The following is an 18,301-nucleotide window of genomic DNA, read 5'->3' on the forward strand; positions in this document are numbered from 1 at the left end:
TTCACTTTACCTGCCCAGACTTTGCTCTTTCCCCAGCATCTCTTATCTTAAAAGAAGAATATTGCTTTTCCTTGAAGAGCTCATGAGAGAATATCTGACAAGGGCTTATAGTTCTTGAGATGGAAGATAATTTGTCAACTTAATGGGGTCTCCTAAGCAGATGGTTTCACCACTTTTAATTAACATGGAGTCCACCAATTACCTATTCTGTGACAGATGACCAGCTGGACTTGAGTTCAATTGGGAAAGCAAAGTTCACTTCCACTGTCGTCAGGTTCTTATTAGGAAGGAAATCAATCTGACTTTATCAACACTGGTGTTTTAGGGATTTGATGTATTATACCCTTGGGGAAAAAAAGTTTGAGCATGTATCCATTATAGGGAAATAAACAATGAGAAGCCTAATCAGGCTGTTTAGGCATTCTTAGATCAGTAGCAAAAAGAACTCAGTTTAACTTGAAATAGCTAGTCCTGAAGTTAGGAAGATCTGAATCAACATCTAGTCTCAGATACTTACTTACTAGATTATCTATGAAATTCTGGTTGAATTACTTAAACTCTGACTCAGTTTCCTCAATTGTAAAACAGGGGAAATAACATACCTACCTCCCAGGGTTCTATGAGGATCAAATAGTAGGTTTATAAAGTACTTAGTATAATACCTAGAACATAGTAGGTGATTATAATACATGCTTGCCTCCTTCCTTTCTATATCAATTTTTCTATATCATGACTGATGTCTCAATAAATTGATTTCACACACATTTTTTACATGTTTAACATATATTGGATTACTTATCATTTAGAGGAAGAGATGTGGGAGAGGGAGAAAATAAAAAAATAGTAAAGCTATATTTCTCAAATGGAAAAAATAAATTGGTTTCAGAATGTGTGTGTGTGTGTGTGTGTGTGTGTGTGTGTGTGTGTGTGTATGCAATTCAAGTCTGTGGAAGATTATACTCCTTGATGCAGAGAGGCAGGACTGAGAATGACCCTATTTCTTGGTACTGTTGGATGTGTGATTCTCAATTGGTGACTAAATGGGTGATGGAAATATGGAGATTGGACAATGAGTAGTCTACAACAGATTTCCAGTGGTAGACTGGAATTCAAGAAGGGATTGATGTAATTAAGACTATGTGTGACCCATAGTAAGTGCTTAACTAATGCTTGTTGACTGATTGGAGGAGAAATCATCATGTTTTAATAAAACAACAAATGAACAGCTTGGTGGCAATCCATGAATATTAATAGAATTAGAGAAAGGTCATATGAAGATCACAATGCAACATAGTGTGTGATAAGGGTAAAATAAGTAATGGGCCCATCTGTGGGAATTCAGAGGGAGAGAATACTTATTGTTGAAGTTGCTAAAGTCATGCTGAAACATCTAAAGGGGTCAGAATGCCATCTTGTTATTGTGGCCTTAGGCATGGAGAAAGGAAAGAAACTACAAAAGTTTATTTCATCCACAATGATACTGAAATATAAAAAATAAAAATAGGTACTTGTGGATTAACTTGGAACCTACTATTTCTAACACTATTTCTTTGAGAAGGGAGACTTATACCCCATATTATAGTTATGCTAGCTGTCCTCCTATTCACCCACATATGTGATCAGATATTTCTAGATTTGATTTTTTTGCTCTTGAGGGGACTTCTATTTATGACTTTTGAATAAACAGAGAGATGGAAAAAGAAGAATTAGATGATCCAGGAATCTAAAGACTCTTCTGGTATTTGGTCTACCAAGAACTTTGGGAAATGTCTAGCATTCAATGGTAACTTTTATGTCATGGATGTTCATAAATTGGACATTTGCCAAAATACTTTGGTAGTGCTTGTCTTTCCCCCCTCCCCAGCTTTTCCCTCTACTCCCTTTTTTGAACATGCTATTTATTTATTTTTAACATTATTTTTAAATTTTGGGTTTCAAATTCTCTCCCTCCTTCCCACCCCTTCCCTTCCCTTAAAAGATAAGCAACATGATATCAATTGTCTGTGTGAATCATGCAAAATCTGGAGCAACTATCATTGGATCGGAATAGTCACACTTTTTACAGTTGATCATCATTAGAATACTAAGGTGTTATAGTGAATCATGATGTCCTGATTCTACTCACTTCACTTTGCATCAGTTCACATAGGTCTTGCCATTTTAAAAAATGAAATCATTTCCTCTCTATTTCTTATGGCATGGTAGTACTCCATCACAATCATATGTTACAATTTGTTTAGCCACTCTCCAAGAGGCAATCCCTCAGTTTCCAATTCTTTGCCACCCTCAAAAAAAGAGGTGCTATAAATATTTTTTGTATATAGAGGTCTGTTTTATTTTCTTTGATTTCTTTGGGATATAGTGGTATTGCTAGGTGAAAGAAAATGCAGTTTCATAGGTGGATGGTACTAGTTACATGAGATCATTAGAGGTGGAAGGAAGCTATGTTAATTGAAACTCCTTTCTATTTTTCTTCCCTTTTACAATGGAGGAAATTAATACTTAAGAAGGATTAAATTAATATGTATATATTTCTTTCAAGTTTTTCATTCTGTTTCCCTTTATCATGGCATTTGAGATCTGAAAGGGAAATGACTTTATCAAATATAGTAAACAGACCAGAGAGGGAAAGTGTCCCACCCAAGATCACACATAGAGAGAATCTACTGCATTGGTAGCTCTCAAAGGTAGAAGGGCCTTTAGACTTTCAGAAAGTCATTCATTTTCATTTGTAAAAATGTAGGTTATACTTTAACAAAACAGACTTAAGGGAATGAACTCTCTATGACTTTGGGACAGATGATCTCCACATTCCCTGGAGATATGTGAGCTGACCTGGACCTATTTAGACTGTATATTCAAACATCAATGATACCCAGCACTTAGCTTTCTAGAAACTTTGTTCCTCCTCCAGAGCAATGTCTTTGTTCTTGCTTTGTTCTGCCAAAATCTGCGTCAATGTTGCTGAGCTTGCAAAAAAAAAAATAACACATTTTTTTCAAGCACAGTTTAAATGCCAAGAACAGTTTTTTTTAATGATCACTTTTCTCTTTCGCTGTATTTTCGTCTAAGGACTGGGCATGTTTGGGTAAGATACTACATTTCAATAGATCTGTTATTTTGGCCCAATGAAGCATTCCTAGGCAGTTTATTTTAGGAAGGGATCCAATTCATTGCTTCTGGTTTCCAATGACTTGAGTGTATTTTTCTGCATTGTTCCCCAAGGCCATGTTATTGTAGAAAGTTGCAGCTCTTAAAATCATTATCTTATCAAAGCAATTACCCTGAAATAGAAGTGAGGGGGATTTTCTAAGTTAACTCCAGATTTGAATGTTGAAGAATTTAGGGTAAACGATTTTGAAAAAGTGAAACTATACAATTTTAAGGAGGCCTGGAAAGTTACAAACCCAAGCAAGAAAGATCCAGCTCTGTTTGGGATCTGATTGGGTTGATCTCTCCACATAGGAACCAGGGGTTGTATGAGAGATGCTATGCCTTCTTTTGCTGTCCCTTCTATCCCAATCCTCTGATGACAGCCTTGGGGTTCAGGCCAATTAGAGAGAAAGTAAAGAGTATCTTCTAGGTTCAACTACAAACTTCAAGTCCTCCCTTCTGCCTGGTTTAATTTTCTTGTAAGGCAATGTGGCTATCACACCAAGCTGGATTTATCCAACTGTTTTAACAACCATTTAAAAAGATGTCTTCTGAAAATTCTTCTAACTTATCTATAAAATCTTTACATGATGAACAAGTTTCATCTACAGGCCAATGTTCAATCCATGTCAGAGAGTCCAAGGGATACATGTATCTGCCAAGAGAAATGAAGACATTTGTCAGCCATAACCATGATCAGTGTATACCAGAATAACTTAATTCCTCTCAATGTTATTTTAAAAAGGAAAACAAACAAAAACCTGAAAAAAATGCCATAACTTGTCATAAAATCAACCAACTTCTGTTGTAAAATACAAGGTTAATTATTCCTTAAATTCCATGACCCACTCTTTCAATTCATTTCAGGTACACATAGATATGGTCATATATATGATCCCATATAAGAGATCCCATTCTGTTTCCCTAATTTAAAACTCCAAAATTTCCTTATCTGACCATAATCACTTAATATTCTATGTCTTCCTATGTCTCCCACTTTTTAAACTCATTCTTTACCCTCATTAAGGTTTCCATCCCACTATTATGAAGAGAGTGATTTATACCCAGAGAGAGGACTGTGGGAATTCAGTATAATTCACAACATAGCATTTTTACTTTTTTTGTTGTTTGCTTGCATTTTATTTTCTTTCTCATTTTTTCTTATTTGATTTTTCTTGTTAAGCAAGATAATTGCACAAATATGTATACATGCATTGGATTTAACATATTTTTACCATGTTTAACCTATATTGGATTACTTGTTCTCTAGGGAAGGGGGGAAATTGGAACACAAGATTTTGCAAGGGTTAATATTGAAAAACTACTTATGCATATGTTTTGAAAATAAAAAGCTTTAATTTAAAAAAAGGCCTCTATCCTTCTTTATATTCTCAGGCCATTGCCCTTGCTCTGACTTTACCTCCCTTCATTTTCAATTTTGATCCAATTCAACTCAACATTTCCTATATTCTTGGGTACTTTGTCTCCTTGTATTATTGACATTTATCCCATGTTAATTTAAGTCTCATCCATGGATCATTTCCACCCTCTGACTCCTCTGTTCATTCCCACATGCCATTAAAGAGAGCTGGAGGAAATCACACTATTGTATTGGCTGTATACTTTGTAAATTCATGTCATCGATCTTCAGAGGCAAGAAGATCTTTATTCTCTCTTTATTGATTCCCTAATCCATTTCTGAAAAAAGTTTTTCCAAATCTTTTCTTCTCAAAACTTCCATATCTTTACTTCTCCTTTCCCAATTGAATTCCTTGCCTATTTTATTGAGAAAATTGAGACCATTTGATGTGAACTTATTCTTCTCTCATTTTCTTTTCAGAAAAGTTTGACATTACTTTCTACTCTTTTTCCTTCATTTCCCCAACCTCTGACATTTGGTTGGCCTTCTTTCTTGCCTGGGCTAATCCATTTACATGTTCTTTTGACCTCATCTTTTGTCTTCTCCAGGAGATTTCAAACATACCCCTCTGCTCCAATCTTCACCTTCTCTCTATTTACTAGTTCCTCTGTCACTGATTTCAAATACAGCCAAGTCTCCCACATCCTTCAAAAGCAATCACCACAAAACCTTCTCATTAGATCCAACTCTCCTCTTAAACTATCATCCTATTAATCTCCTTTGTTTTATACTCAAACTATTGCTACTCTCTATACTCATTGTTTCTGCTTTTACTCTCACTCACTCAACTCTTTATAATCTATTTTCTGATCTCAGCATTAACTGCTTTCTTCAAAGTTACCAATGATCTCCTAATTTCCAAATCTAAAGGAATTTTTTAAAAATCAAGCCATCTCTGTGCTGCACTTGTAACTGTTGTCTACCTTTTCCTCCTGAACAGTATTTCCTCTTTGAGCTTTTGTGAACTATTCTCTCCTGGCTGCTTTCATATCTATCTATCATATCATATCAGTCTCCTCTGCTGGATTCCAATGTCTTCTAATGATGGGTTTTCCTAAGGTTCTGCCCTGGGCTCTCTTCTCACTCTGTCTCAGCCCCTTCTAGATCTTGTTAACTCCCATGGTTTTAATTAATATTGATATCTCTAGCCCCATTTTCTCCCTTGAGCTTTGGTCCCTTATCAACAATTGTCCTTGATTTTTAAAGAGCAATGACATCATGGGTGATATCTTGAATTGGATGTGATTTGGATATAATTGGATATGAGTGAAGCAGTTGTACAAAGTCATCTGCCTTATTCTTTTTTCCTGAGTCATTGAAGAACAGAGGTAACACTAAAGTCAGGAAGGCTGATGATGGTCCAGGATGAAGTAGGTGACATCTTTAATGTCTCACCAACCTCTAAATGATCCACAGCACCTGTTTCAAGTACCGCCTTGGCCACTGGAACAAATTGTTCTTATTTATCCATTCCATCAGAAGAGGTCTTCTCATATTTGGGAAGACATCCCCTTTACTCATTGACATGTTTGAGGTCTGTCAGTTACCCTCACTAGTTTAGCCCCATCTGTTGAGATGGTTTCACTGGAGTATGGCCACTGTACATGCTACAGCTTCTTGGAATCTTAGATGAGAGTTGAATGAAATAAGGGGAGTCCAAGGATAGCTGAGTGGACATGAAAAGGGCCTCACATCAGAGGTGCTAGCTCTCTGTACACCCCATACCTTCTGTCTGATATCCTGTGTCTTGTAAATCAGTCCAACTGGCCTCCTCAATATTCCTTGCACTTTCTTATTGTTCAGTCGTTTTTCATACATGTCTGACTTTTTGTGATCCCATTGGGGATTTTCTTAGCAATGATACTAGAGTGGTTTGCCATTTTCTTCTTCAGCTTGTTTTACAGATGAGAAAACTGAGATATACATAGTTGTGACTTATCTGGGGTTATATACCTAGTAAATGTCTAAGGCTATATTTGAACTCGGGTAGATGAGTCTTCCAGAATTTATACTTGTCACGGTACCACCTAGTTGTCATAGTTCCTTTCAAACAAGATTCCATCTCTGGGCCTCTGCCTCAAAGGAACCCTCTCTTCCTTCAAGACTCAAACAGCACATTCTGCGTGAAACCTTTGCTGACCCACTCAATTGTTGGTGATCTTTCTCTCAAACAACATTGTATTTAGCTATTTATAATTGATTTATATTCATTCTGCATACTGTTTTCTATGTTCTTGTTTCCTCGATTAGCATGTGAGTTTCTTGAGAGTAAGTGGTATTTTGGTTTTTGGGGTTTCTATCTTTAATACCAAATTGTGCACATCAAATTCTTTGACTGATGACTTTCATTCTTCTACATGAATGTTTACATATCCCACTTAGCAAGTCTCTCTCCCAGAAGCAGTCATTGTACAGAACACATCTGAGAATTCAGATAAAAGAAAAAAGTCTTCAAATTTATGTATTTCCCTCAGCAGAATAGGCTTAGAACAATGCTCAGGCCTTCAGCCATACAGTTATTGGTAAGTTAGATTAAAATCATCAGAAGACAGATTGACATCACAGGGAGAAGACAGAAGAGAGAAGACAGGAAAATGAAGAAACAATGAAGTGGATCAGCTGAGGAAATAGTCCTCACACACATCAACCCCAACATGTTCCTACCTCCCACCAACAGCCTCCATTTTGTTGCATGGGAATTAACTGTTATTCTTAGCAGTGATCCTAAATCATTGCAGTTAATAAAATTGTGCTCTCTCCATATTATTTAATAAGGCAAGGAGAAGTGTTTAACATTTTATAAAAGAGATTGCAGGATTGGTAGGATTGCAGATATCTAATCTTAATTCTCATGGAATCCCAGATAAGTGGGGCATTGCTACATTTTTTTTTCAAAATTGTAAAAAATGAACTTGTCATTTACAGCAATTCCTATATTATTAATACTAAAGAAGGTGGGTTGTAGTTACATCAGAGTTTCCCATATTAAATCAACAAACACTAAAGTTGCTGGGATTTCATGCAGGTAAGAATGAAGACTATCTTCCTGTTGGAAGTTATATTTTGGAGCCCACACTCCAAGCACTAGTTACTTACATGAAACTGAAATTGTGTTTTATTTGAAGAGCTTCCTTTCCCATGATCAAATACTGACTCCCCTTTTTAATGTCAATGTTAGAACATGTGTTCTTCTTAATGAAAATGACATCAGCATTTTTCTGAGCAAGAGCTTTTCCTGTAATGCAAAGTAGGAAAGTGAATGTCCTATAAGAGGGTTTGTACCAATTGATCTGGAAAATTCCTTCTAGTTTAAAATCTGTGATTCTATTTACTTCTTATTTTTCTTTATAATTCTCCCAGTATCTACACCAAGGAGAAGAATGAGAACTAGGGCTTCCGGTACATGGGGTAAGCATCGCCAACTGCACCTGGGAACACCCACCACTGTAAAGGATGGGGATAGAAGGAGGTCAGGGGTCTTCTGCTAGGAAGGTTGTCCTTGGGGAGATGGGGCCGAGGAGGGTGAAAATGGGGATAGGAGGGGAAGCTCATCATCTGGAAGCCTGCGTTTCTATCTATTGAGCCAGACGCTGAGCTAGGTAGTATCTACCTGCTAAAAGAGAACAAGCATCAATAGCCTGTAAATTTTGGGGAAAGCTTCAGTTGCAAAACCTTAGCTATGGCAGAGAAGTATAACAAGTACTCAGCTAACATTTGTTGCATGAATGAATATGTCTCACCAGTCTTGTAAATATCCAGAAGGGTCGCAGTGTACTTAACAAAACTATTTTCTTGAGCAATGGATAAAATCTTGACTTTATAAACTAAAAAAGAAAAAGAAAACAAACAATTGAGATACTTTCTCTGAAAAAGCAACAATATATCATTATAGAAGTTTAGTAAGCTTTAAAAAATATTGAGATATCTTAATTGCCTATAAACTAGGATAATTATAAAATGGATACTTTGTTTCTGAGGAATTAAATTTAATTATTGAAAGGCCAAGGACATATTTCTCATGATCTTAAAATATCCCTTTAGTCATACATAGTGGTTGCTTGTTGTTTTCAGCTGCCAATTTTCATGACCTCATTTGGAGTTTCTTGGCAAAGATAGTGGTCTGCTATACTTGTTCAGCTCATTTTACAAATGAGGAATCTGAGACAAACATGGTTAAATTATATGCTCAGGGTCACATAGCTTGTAAGTATCTGAATTCCGATTTGAACTCAGATCTTCCTAATTCTAGCATTCAAACTACCCATAGTGTCATGGAGCTGCCAGTTCCTGCTTCTGGGGAAGCTGAAGTAGCAGGTTGCTTGAACTCAGGAATTCTGAGATGCAACAGGACCAGAGCTGATCAGATATTTGTAATCATCAACATGGTGAGCCTCTAGGACATGGGGAGAGGAGAACCAAAGAGAGGCCTAAGGAGAAGGGAACTAGTCCAGATTAGAAATAAAACAGATCAAAGTCCCCCTGCTGAATTGGAAATTGAGGAGATGCCCATCAGTTGGGGAATGGCTGAACAAGATGTGGTATATGTATATAATGGAATATAATTTGTTCTATTAGAAATAAGCAGGCTAATTTCAGAAAAGCCTGGAAAGAGTTATATGAACTGTTGCTTAGTGAAATGAGCAGTACTAGGAAAATATCATACATAGTAGTAGCATGATTGAATAGCAAGATGATCAGCTATGATGGACTTAGCAACACAGCAATCCAAGACAATTCCAATAGAGTTGGGATGGAAAATGCCATTCACATCCAGAGTGAGAACTATGGAGATTAAATTTGGAGCAAAATGTACTATTTTCACCTCTTTTTTTGGTTTATTTTCTCTTTTTCGGATTTTCCCTTTTTTCTGATTTTTCTTTCACAAGATGATTAATATGGAAAACTAATATATTTAAAATGTTTACACTTGCATAATCTTTATCAGATTGCTTGTTGTCTTGGGAAGGAGGGAGATAAAAGAAGGAAGGAGAAAAACTTGCAACTCAAAATCTTAAAAAAATGAATGTTGAAAGTTATCTTTACATGAAATTAGAAAAATAAAATATTATTGAAAAAAGAAAAACAAAACCCAAAAGTTTCCATGCTGGTCAGCAGGGATCCATCAGTTTGGCTTACATAGAGAGACTCAGTTTCCTAGATATATACACACATCTCTCTTTTGTGGATTTCATTATCTTTTTGATAAACCTTAGCTTGGGCTAATAAGAATAAGGGTCTCATAAATTTCAAGTATTTTTTTCTACATTTTCTAGGATCACAAATATAAAGATACATCCAATACTGTGAAGTTTAAAAGAAACCTCCTCTAAAGGCTATACAATCTTCACATTATAATATAAATCAAATTGCTTGCTTTTTCAAGTAGATAGGAGGGAAAGACAGAATTTGGAATTCAAAAAAAATTTTTCAAAGGAATGTTTAAAATTTTTCTTTATGTTTAATTGATAAAAAATAAAATTTAAAAATTCTTAAAGGCATGCAAACCCATTGCTTAAAGGAAGTGGGGGGGTCCTTAGTTTTGTCCTCAGTTATACTTGGTGATGCTTTCATGATGTGAGGTATTTTCTGCTTCTTTTTTTTATTTGCTGAGGCAATTAGGGTTTAGTGACTTGCCCAGGGTCACACAGCTAGGAAGGGTTAAGTGTCTGAGACCACATTTGAACTCAGGTCCTCCTGACTTCAGGGCTGGTGCTCTATCCATTGTGCCACCTAGCTTGCCCTTTCTTGCTTCTTTTATATGTCCAACAAATCTATAGAGTTTTTGGATTTTCAGACCATTTCTCTTTAGGATAAGCATTAGAAGGATGAGAATTAGGATAAGAATAAGAAGAAAGAGAAAAATTAAATTTTGGTTTTGTTGTTAATCTGCTATCTTTAGAAAAAACTAACCAAGTCAAATAAATTCACACTGGATTTTTTTCCTTTTGCTTTAAATTATATAGCTAAAGGGGCAGCTAGGTAGTACAGTGAATAGAGTACTAGTTCTGAAGTCAGGAGGACCAGAGTTCAAATCTGGTCTCAGACACTTAACACTTCCTGGCTATGTAACCCTGGGCAACTCATTTAACCCCAATTGCCTCAGCAAAAAAAAAAAAAAAAAAAAAATTAAAAAAAAAAAAATATATATACACACATATATATATGGCTAAATTTTAAGAAATGAGTAACTGTCATAAGACAATATTTCCTCTTTAACTTATTTAAAAGTCTGCAAAGGATCTTTGCTAAGTACAACATTTGAGGCAATGTGGTGTCAGCAGGAGGCACTCAGAGTAGGTCTAATTAAAGTTCTGTTTCTGACTACTTGTGTGTCTTTAAACCAGATACTTTCCTTCTTCAGGACTGCAAAATGAAGGGTTTGGATTAGCAGGACACTAGAGACCTTGAAGCTCTTTCATTCTGTGGCCTAGCATTTTATGTTTTAACAAACCTTTGTATTTTCACATTGTAGGACAACCTTCCTATTGGGACAAGAAGAACAAATAAAAGCAACTGTAAACCCACCCATGTTGTATATCTGTGTAAAAATCCAGTCTGAATGCTATTCTTCCATTAAAATGCACCAGACCTTCAGGCAGGCAAGAGGAATGAAACTGAATGTTGTTTGTTTTTGCTTTTTATAAATGTGTATGAGGTTTATTTTCTAATTTTTTTTTTTACTTTTTTTGTTTGAAGTTTTTTTTTTTTTCATTGAAATTCCAGTGTTGCCTTTGACCCTTCTGAATCAGTGGGCAACACACATTCCCCAAACATTATTTCTTTGTGGTTTCTGAAAAGCTCTCTTGGAATAAATTTTCATCTTTGCAATCCAAAGGAATTCAATAAAGTGTCTCAGTTGTGCATGCACGTCAGCCTTATTACTACTAATGAAAATCACATTTCTTTACCGAAGGACATACAATTGGGAAATGATGGCTTTCCTTCAAAAAAGAACACATAGGATATTGTAGCCATGTAATTTCTGTACTTAATTTTTGGTCCTTCTAAATGTCCTACCAAATTTTGTATTCTTGAGTTTCATTTTCACAGGAGAGTAGAATGAATCACACAACATAATGGAAAAGACAGTGGGATTTAGGTCAGAATGCTTGGGTTTAAATCCTAGCTTATACTAGCTTTGATATCTTAGAGAAGTTATTTCACCACTCTGACTTCAGTTTTCTCAAAATCTGTTAAATGAGGGCATATTACATTTTCATTGTCTAACTCACAGGTTGTTGTAAGGAAAGAATGACAGAAATGTATGCCATTAGACTCATATCATGGGTTTGATAACACTTGCACTACCTACTTAATAGAGTAGTTATGAGGATAAAATGAGATAATGTATGCAAAGTGTTAGAGAAATGTGAATTATTGCTCAGACTTACCATAAGCAATATCTTCTTGGCAGGCTGCCTCTTTTCTGGCATCTGCAGAGATTGTTAAGTCTAACATTTTCTTCATTTGCCCACAATCTGCTGTTGGTATGGTTTTTTGGTTATTGTTGTTGTTTTTTTTCCAAGAAATATATAGAGTCAGTATGAGGCAATAACATCACAAGCTTTTTTTCCCCATGGGCTCATGTTCACCCCAGTACAATTTTGTAATCCCTTAGTTCCTGAGCTCCCACCAAGAATAGTAGAGCATTTCTGAAGGAACAAGTAGCTATATTATTAACAGGTCCTTGCCTGATACCTTATACATAGTAGGCATTTAATAAGTTTTGTTGGGTTGGCCTAAAAGGTATATAACTTTCATGGTTGACTATTGCTCCATTGCATTGGAGTCTACGTTCTATCTAAAATTGAAGGCCCTCCCCAATAAGACTCCATCCTATTTTTCTTACCTTCATTTTTCACTACTTCCAATCATGTCCTTTCTAATCTAAACAAACTAGACCAACTGTTAACCCTACACACATAGCTTATTTTCCTACTCCTGTACCTTTGTTCGCAGTGCTTTCTATACTCCAAATGCCAATCTTCTTCTCTATCTGCTGAAATCCTATTCATTCTTCAAAGTCCAACTCAAATCACACTCCTCCACGAGACCTCATTGAATCTCATAGCTAGAACTGACGTCTCCCCATCTGAGTACATACCATCTTCTGCCCCACATATATTTGTCATATGCTACTTTGTCTAACAGTTATTTAGGCATAGATTTATCTCCCCTACTGAACTATAAATTCCTTGAGGTCAAAGAGATTTTATCTTTTATATCTTTTCTGGGGCCTAACTAAGACCTTGTAGAGACTGAAAGGTTTTTGAATGAATTATTTTATTGATAATTTGGTGAAAAGTCATATTCTTTGAAGAACTAAATGTTATGATGTAAAAAGAAGAAAATATCCTAACAAATGAGGAGTATTCAATTAGGCATTTATTAAGAACTTACTATGTGCCAGACCTATGTTAAGTGCTGAGAATACAAAAAATGCAAAAACATTCCCTGCCCTTAAGGAATTTACATTCTATGAAGATAGACAACATGCAAATAACTAGGTCCAGTAAAATATATACATTTGGAATGAATAGTAATCACAGAGGGAAGGCACTAGCAGATGAAAAAATGACAAAAGGCCACCTATGGAAATTGAGATTTGAGCTAACTCTTGAAGAAAGCCAGGGAAGTCAATAAGTAGATGGGAAGAAGGGGAGAATTTTAGGCAGATAAAAGCATGAAGACCGGAGGTGAAGTGTTGCATAGTCCAGTGTAACTGGATTGTAGAGTGTGTAAAAAAGAGTAAGGGTTCGTGATCAAGAAATAGCATTGGAAGAAAAATATTTCAGCCCATTACCAGTGTCCATGCCTTTGGTGAATTCTTGGTTAAACTGCACACTAATAGTGTCTGAAGAGCTAAATAAAATCACAATCATTAAGGAAATTAGACTCCAAAGGGATCTTGTCTCAACTAACAATCAAGAAATGCTGACTGAGCATCTCCAGTGTGGAGCACTGTGCAACAGCATCGTAGACAGGCAGAAGAATTGAGTGCTAGTGTCAGCTCTTCACTAACTCTCTTTGTGACCTTTAGTAAGATATACTACTTCTCAGATTTAGTTTCTTCTTTTGTAAAATAAGGAAGGCAGATTAGGTCACCTCAAAAGTTCTTTCTAGCTTTAAAATTCTTTGTCAAATTTCTTTTTAGCACTCATACTCTATAGATTTAAATCCTCTACCATAATATCACTGACTTGGGCTGTGTAGAGATGCTTTAAAAAATTTAATACATCCTATTGACTGGCTGATAAATCTGCTGAAGAGTGAAAGATTTGTGCCTCAAAACTTCTGTGACTGGATTTTCCTGGAATTGATGGAAGTGCCTACTTGTTTAGTATTTTAGAGAGGGATCTGATAATATCCAATTGCAAAATGGGCCACATTCATCTAAGAAAATATCTTTTCTTTTGGATTGTAAACTGTAATTTAAACTATTTACATAAGCTTCTCCTCATTGATGGAGAATGATTACTCAGTGCCTCATGCCTGTATAAGGGGAACAGTTGTTGACAATTTGTAGGAGAAGAGGGATTCTAATTCTTCTAGAGAGCTGAGAGAAGATACTTTAGGTTGTAGTCTTTCTTCAAGGATCTGGCATCCCTACATGTTGGCTTCTTCCCAGAGTCTCTTTCCCTCCTGGGGCTGAAGAGAGCCTAGAATCATATGTGTCTTTTTTCAGTATCAAAACCCAGAAGAAATAGAACCTCTCTTTTCCCAAGCTCTCAACAACTCTGCCCCTCATACAGGAATGAAGCATTGAGGAGATCTTGATATAGTAAAGTTATCATATAAATTCTGAACCCCGGGTTACATGGAAAATTATGGGTAGAAACTTTGGTCAGGATGACCTCAAATCTCCAGTCTTGAATTCAAATTTGGCCTCAAACACTTATTAGCTTGTAATCCTGGACAAAACATTAAATTTGTGTTTGCTTCAGTTTTCTTAACTACAAAATGGGGATAACAATAGAATCTATTTCACAAGGTTGTGGTAAGGATCAAATGAAATACTATTTGTAAAAATGTTTAGAATAATCAAGTTTTTATTCCAAATTATGATTAATGTTGCCCCAAGCCTCAGATCCTCCATATTGTTATTTTTTAAAAATCTGCCCAGAGGTTCAGATTGTGTATGATGGAGTGATTCTAAAATTAAAAAAAAATACAAGGGCAGTAAAAGGCAAAAGGGAGCAATTATATTATAAAAATGGGGTGTGAAAGGAAGAACAGAGTAAACAAGTGGGGGTGAAGGACTGGTAATGTTGGAACTTTTACTCTCATATAATTAAAGAGGCAATAGCATATATATCTGGAAAGGTGTAGAAGTCTTCTGAACTTGTAAAGAAATGAGAAAGTTGGGACTCAGAGAGGGGAGGAGTTTTGAAGGAATGGTGAAGTTGGGGGATAGGAGGATGGGAGAGAGAAGATAAGGTAACGGGGATGGGGTAAAAAAAAAGAAGCTGGAAAAGAAAAGGTGAGTAAATATAAGATGGAGGGGAATTCACAAAAAATAATGATAACTGAGTGTGAATGGGATGTTTATAGTAGCCCTTTGTGGTGGTAAAGAACTGGAAATTGAAAGGATTTCTATTAATAGGGGAATGGCTTTATGAGTTGTGGTGTGTGGTTGTGATGGAATACTATTATGCTACAAAAACTGATGAGCTCAATGATCTTAAGAAAAATATGGAAAAGACTTGCATGAAATGGTGAAGAGCAAAATGAACAAAATCAAGAGAACATTGAATACAGTAATAGCAATATGGTTTTAAGAATGACTTTGAGCAACCAAGTCATTTTGACTATTACAAATACACAAATTAAAAATTAAAGTCATATGAAGAAAGATACTATCTGCATCCAGAGAAAGGACTGATAAAGGATGTATAGAATAATTTTGCATAAATATATACGTGTATATATGTGTATATGCCTATTTGTGTCTAATGGATATGAGCAGGACAAGACAGAGGGAAGAGAACACAAAAAAAAAAGGAAAAAAAGAAATTTAGATGATAACTTTTATTATATATTTAAAAGGGATAGCCAGTTGATGGAATAAATTTGTAGTTTTATTAGCAATCTTCTTTTTTACTATAATGTATTATAAAAATGTTTATTTTAGTCTGGAAGTTAAAAATAAAATAAATGTAAAAATAAATAAGTAAACTTGCGCAAAGGAAGGGGGAGTGCTTAGAAAAGTGCCCAGCACATAGTAGGTCATATATAAATGTTTGTTCCTTCACTTGCCCTTCCTTAATATTACAAAAATAAGCACTTTAAGTAGAATTTACCTTCCACACAGCCACAGAATGATCCTTCACATACTTTTTTCAGGTTGCTCTGAAGAAGGCTATAAAATACAGTGCATTGTTTATCTGAAAGAGAGAATTAAGAAGGTAATGAGAAGAGTTCAAATATTTACCTAAGTTTCTTACTTCCTACCAAATCATAGAGGGAAAGATAGGAGTATAAAGAGGGCTTTTTTAATTTGAGGGTCCAGAAAATAGTATGAATCCATGTGATGACATGAGTTTCCTCAATGGTATGCTGATAAACATTTAAAAACCATATTTCTAAAAATGTTATGCATCACATACTTTTAAGTTTAATCTATAATATTAGCATTTTCCCCATCGCTTTCTGAAGTCAAAACAATCAAGTCTTGAATTACAGCATTTGCTGATTTTTGAAGTATAAATGTTCACAATGAAAATTTAACAATTGTTTTTATGAACCATTACAAGCTGATTCCAGCATACTTCTAAGAAGTTGTACAAATATAGATGAAACACATTTGCTTTTTTATCCTCTGGGACATGCATATCATATCTTGTTAGAAGCATGATGTAGAGGAAGGACATTAACTTTGGAGGCAGAAGAAACTGATTGAGTCCTAGTTCCAGCATTAGCTATATGATCCTAGGCAAGTCACTCCATTTCTTTGAACCTCAAATTCTTCATCTGTAAAATAGGAATAAAAATACTGGTACTAACTGTCTTACTAGATCATAGTAAAGAAAGTTCTTTGTGAATCTTAATGGAAAATCTTATGGAAATGTGAACAATTAACCATTATGGATGGGACAGATGTTAATATAGCAATGTGCTATTGATTCTTTTCAGAGAAAAAGAGCAAAGCTAAGGAAATGGGGGGAATATCTCAGGAAGGAGGAGGATCATGGTATGAAGCATGGAAAAGGAGTGGAGCAATATTTGAGATGAAACTATCTTAGATTTAGGAAGGTTAGAACTATTTTTATTGTTCAGTTAACTTAAGAATTCTGATTTCTTTTTTTATCATCTTGTAAAAAATTCTCAACAATGTCTTGGATCTGAAAGGGGTAAGCAGCAGAAGTACTTGTTCAAACACACTGATATTTAGGGTCACAATGTATGAATGAGAGAATACTAACTACAAGGGTGAGAATGAAATTGGGAATCAGACTAAATAGAATTGATCAGATCTAAAGAATTAAAAGGAGGGTAATTAGTAAATCCCTTTGGCCCCTTAGGACTAGAGCTGTATGTAGCCCAAATCCCCAAGGCTATCCTGAATTTGGTGGAGTTCTATGGGATTTTTCCTGGGTAAATAAAAAGTAAGAAACTGATTCGAGATGAGGAAGGGATGGAGAAGGTGGAAAGTTGGCAGGTTACAATTGGAATTTAGGCATTCTCTTATGGAATAAAACCCTCAAATCTCCTAGCATACCTATAGTTTTTGAGACAAGACCTCTGAGTATATTAAATGACAATATTTTGAGTTTTGCCTAAATAGTATGGGCTAGGAAATGCATCGTTGTTTGTCATAGGGTGAAAAGAAGTATGGACATTCCTGTATTACCATTAGATCATGACTATTTCCCACCCTATCAAGTTGAGGCTCCCCCAGAAGAGACATGTGGATGAGCCCTTTCTGATTCTTGCTTGTTTCTATGCTAAAGCATATACTAAGCATTGAGGTATTTGTTGAAATGTAATTGCTTGAGTGATTAGGGAAAGAGAAGGGAGCTAATTTTAGGCACTATTAAAAAAAAGATATCAATAAGCATTTATTAAGGAGGCTAAGAAAGCCTTTCTTGCTCCCCAATACATCCCTCATCAGGTTGACTCAATGCCTGCAGTTGTACTAGTAAAGATTCATTCCTTTACTTTTTTTTTTTCCCTCCAGGACTTACCTCCAGAAATACAAATACCTTCTCAGAGGTGTAAAACATTCCATCTTTACTATTAACACATTAGAAGCGGTTTAGCTTGTATGTATTTCCAACTATAATTTCTAGAGGAATGGGGCAGAGGGCAAATTAATTTGAATTGGTTGAAAGTTTAGAAAAACAGTTACGAAGTCCAGCACACAACTTGGAGTGAGAAGGCAAAGAAGGAGCCCAGAAATGGGAGAATCCTGGTGCAGAGAGAAAAAAGGAAATCCTATCATAGAGAAGGGGCTTTTGAGTAGGGCCAGTATTCAACACAAATGTCATCAGCTTCACACTCTTACTGATGGTTGATATGAAGAGAATTGGTGTCATAGAGTAGACAGAACAAGAGACTAGGAGGAATCAGGAGATAAGGGTACTGATATTTACACTCCCACTAGTTCATCTTGAGACTCTGACAAGTTAAGTACCTGTTTTGACTTTAAAATCAAAAGTCTGTTATAAAAGAGTGGGAAGTGGCTCTTAAGAATCCTTAATGAGAGCTCACATTCTCTGTTCTAATGTT

At 35.6% G+C, this 18,301-nt stretch overlaps 1 protein-coding gene and 1 long non-coding RNA gene across 5 annotated transcripts in view; one reads left to right on the plus strand and one right to left on the minus strand.

The window, feature by feature from the left end:
• The window catches only part of LOC141557386 (uncharacterized), a 41,727-nt gene extending 30,552 nt beyond the window's left edge, over positions 1-11,175 (plus strand). Inside the window, exons 2-3 of the long non-coding RNA XR_012486776.1 lie at positions 7,934-7,981; positions 11,046-11,175. This is a non-coding gene — a long non-coding RNA (uncharacterized LOC141557386). The remainder of the gene's footprint in view (positions 1-7,933; positions 7,982-11,045) is intronic.
• C5 (complement C5) overlaps positions 3,009-18,301 on the minus strand; it is a 117,783-nt gene continuing 102,490 nt past the window's right edge. For 3 of the 4 annotated variants that reach the window (XM_074292944.1, XM_074292943.1, XM_074292941.1), the window contains 5 exons: positions 15,874-15,957; positions 11,965-12,054; positions 8,314-8,397; positions 7,670-7,808; positions 3,009-3,808 (listed from right to left, as the gene is read on the minus strand). In XM_074292944.1, the coding sequence (XP_074149045.1) occupies positions 3,679-3,808; positions 7,670-7,808; positions 8,314-8,397; positions 11,965-12,054; positions 15,874-15,957 (527 nt within the window). In that variant the 3' untranslated portion in view covers positions 3,009-3,678. The remainder of the gene's footprint in view (positions 3,809-7,669; positions 7,809-8,313; positions 8,398-11,964; positions 12,055-15,873; positions 15,958-18,301) is intronic. The other variant, XM_074292942.1, reaches the window with a different exon arrangement.

The sequence above is a fragment of the Sminthopsis crassicaudata genome, chromosome 2, assembly GCF_048593235.1.
Source record: "Sminthopsis crassicaudata isolate SCR6 chromosome 2, ASM4859323v1, whole genome shotgun sequence".
Classification (NCBI taxonomy): domain Eukaryota; kingdom Metazoa; phylum Chordata; class Mammalia; order Dasyuromorphia; family Dasyuridae; genus Sminthopsis; species Sminthopsis crassicaudata.